The sequence below is a fragment of the Scylla paramamosain genome, chromosome 21 (genome assembly GCF_035594125.1).
Source record: "Scylla paramamosain isolate STU-SP2022 chromosome 21, ASM3559412v1, whole genome shotgun sequence".
In the NCBI taxonomy this organism is placed as follows: domain Eukaryota; kingdom Metazoa; phylum Arthropoda; class Malacostraca; order Decapoda; family Portunidae; genus Scylla; species Scylla paramamosain.
Window position 1 is genome coordinate 20,760,177 of NC_087171.1, and position 3,090 is coordinate 20,763,266.

The window sequence follows — 3,090 nt, forward strand, 5'->3', positions numbered from 1 at the left end:
TGTTGTTGAGGGGCCCATAGGAGCTCGAAGCCTTGGGGCCCTGCCATGGAATATTACAGCACTGGCTGAAAGCTATAATTGTTTTTCTTCAAGGCCCGTAGGACTAGTATAATATATATGTGAATACTGTTTTTATTATTAATATTTTTTTCATATATATATATATATATATATATATATATATATATATATATATATATATATATATATATATATATATATATATATATATATATATATATATATATATATATATATATTCGTGGGAATTTTATTACGTTACAGAAGAGCAACACAGAACCGCAGGTGTGTGCAGCAGGTGGTGGCCACGTCACAAAGCTTCATCAACTGACTTTGTCAACAACAACAGCAGCAGTAGCATCAGCAGCAGTAACAGCAATCAGCACCAACAGTACTAGCACCCGTACCATCAACCATTAACACCGGCACCAGCTGCATCGGTGGGTATAAGCAACGGCACCATCACCACCATCACCACCAAACACAGCACCAAGAGTAGCATTAACAGCACTAGCAAAGCAGCACCAACAACACCAACACTAGTAACACCCGCACCGGAAGAAGCACCAGCAGAATTAGCACTAGGAGCAGCATCAGTACCACCACCAACAACAACAGCAGGAGCAGCAGCAGCAACAGCAGCACCAAGAGCAGCATTGTGTGTGTGTCTGTGTGTGTGTGTGTGTGGATGGAAGGAGTATGGGTGGAGTAGGAGATTGTGGTTGCTGCTACATTTCCTCAACGGATACAAACATACTCTATATTAGTATTCTTGATATGCTTTTACTATTCTTTTGTCGATTTTTTCGTGGGTGTTCATCTGGTGTGGTGTGGGAAAAGTGCCCTAAAGATGTAAGTCCTCACAACGTTACATATACACTCACATACAGTGCAGCTTTATATGATTATATTTTGGCCCACAATAATGTCAGCTGTGAGCGTCTCTTGCACCTGTCAGTGATCATTCCTCTCCCGCAACGCTGAGGAGGAAGACGCGTCCACAACGTGCCAGAGTGACACCTGGATAAACCTTCGCTTTCGTGCGTCATCTGTTGAGGTCTCCCAACCATTATTTTCTACTGCAAGGTTTTCTGTTGCGCTGTATTCGCGTGTGCTTTGTCAGACTAATTATATCATGTAGGTTACTGAAACCTCGAACTAGCATTTATCTGTCTGAGTGCAGTCCTTGGTCAGCTGGCAAATACTTCACAACTATCGCCATTCACACACACACACACACACACACACACACACACACACACACACACAGAGAGAGAGAGAGAGAGAGAGAGAGAGAGAGAGAGAGAGAGAGAGAGAGAGAGAGAGAGAGAGAAGCAAACAAATGAACACTCAAACAATCTGCCTCTTTAATACTGTATTTAGATGCGTATGGATGTTTAATGATGCCACACAAATAAGAATACACGAGTACAACATGAAGCTGACGATGTGTCTCATTTATTAATTTATTTATTCTTGTATTTTAGCTGCACACTAAGGCTGAGTGAAGAGTGGGATAGAGTCCAGTGTTTCTCACCACATCATGATGCAAGATTTTCCACGTAGTGTGCTGCGGAAGATAATGTATCCCTCGCATAGAAAGAAACGCTGCGTCATTTTCATCGTTTGTTCGATCGTCCTCATCTTCATGTAAGTTCTTTAGATCCTGAGCAAAAAACAAATAAAAAGTTCACTTCTCTCATTTACAGAAATTATCTTAATGAGATCTGTTCATAATGAAAGTCTCGATATCCACACAAGAAACCAGGATATTCAGTATTACATTTCATCGATCAAAATTAAGCTAGTAGTCGGATACGAAAATGAAGCAGGACAACATCTAGACCAGTGGTTCTTTTCATTACATTACCCGTTTACTGACCAAGTGTCTCTCCCCTCTGTCCCCAGTCTCAGTGACTCCGCCGCGCCCATCGCCTGTTATTTGTCCCATATGAGACGCGTCCGTTCTCTCTGTTTTCTCTCTCACACCCATATTGAACAAACAATTACATTTTCGCACACATACATGCACACGTATACAATATGAGTGCCTTTCTTCTCAGCCTTCCATTACCTACTCAAATTATTCAAATTACCCACATGTAGGTAATTACCCATAGGTTGGGAACCACTGATTCTGGACATAAAAGAGTCTCACTTTTTCTCTGGTGTATGAGAATGTTGACGTACTTATACAGTTTTTTTTTTTTTTCTTCTTTTTTTTCAGGTTACAGATGATGTTCAGCGGGGACGACAAGTTACTGCTGTCCTTCTACGAGTATGTACCGCGCCTTATGACATTTCATTAGAATATAAGAACATGAAAATAAGGAAGCTGCAAGAAGCCATTAGGCCTTCACGTGGCAGTCCCTGTATGAAGCATACTTGCCTATTTCCACCTGTCACCCCATCCATAAATTTGTCTAATCTTCCTTTAAAGTTCACAGCACTACAGACTACAGGTGCCCTATACTTCTTTTATGTTTCTCCATATTAACTTCTGCATCATTCACAATCTTAGATATAACTTCCAATATCTGGATCATCACGTTCACCATCCTTCATATTCTTCACCGAAACCCAGTGATAAGAGTCTGCTGACTGCAGACCTTTTTTCTGCTTCCTATTACTTTCTTTATCCTTTATTTTAAACCAAACTGATTATTGACTCTAAAAGCAATAGTACGTGATGATATAGCTTGCTCTCGTGCCTACCTTCTTGATTTGAGTCTTCAGAATTTTCCACCATCTGGCTAAAACCTCAGTGTTACTCTCTCACTAAATTCATATGAGCTGTGTCTCTCACCTAACCAACTATGTAAAATTGCTTGATTATTTGACTTCCAAAATGGATCATATTCTCACCCATTCCCCCATGCTGAAATATTTTATACTAGGAGATTTCAATGTTCACCACCTGCTTTGGTTTTCAGCTTATTTTAGTGACCAACCGGGTGAATAAACCTTCAACTTAATTATTTTACATGGCTTAATTGTCCTCTCTTTTGGACCAGTCCGATCACAAACTTGTTTCCTCATCCTGCCCCATCATTCTTGTACTGCCTCTGG

The 3,090-nt window shown here is 40.4% G+C and overlaps 1 protein-coding gene across 2 annotated transcripts in view; it reads left to right on the plus strand.

The window, feature by feature from the left end:
* The first annotated feature begins 1,540 nt into the window (after nucleotides 1-1,540).
* Nucleotides 1,541-3,090, plus strand: part of LOC135111212 (uncharacterized) — a 3,154-nt gene continuing 1,604 nt past the window's right edge. The window contains exons 1-2 of one of the 2 annotated variants that reach the window (XM_064024328.1): nucleotides 1,541-1,671; nucleotides 2,249-2,299. In XM_064024328.1, the coding sequence (XP_063880398.1) occupies nucleotides 1,565-1,671; nucleotides 2,249-2,299 (158 nt within the window). In that variant the 5' untranslated portion in view covers nucleotides 1,541-1,564. The remainder of the gene's footprint in view (nucleotides 1,672-2,248; nucleotides 2,300-3,090) is intronic. The other variant, XM_064024329.1, reaches the window with a different exon arrangement.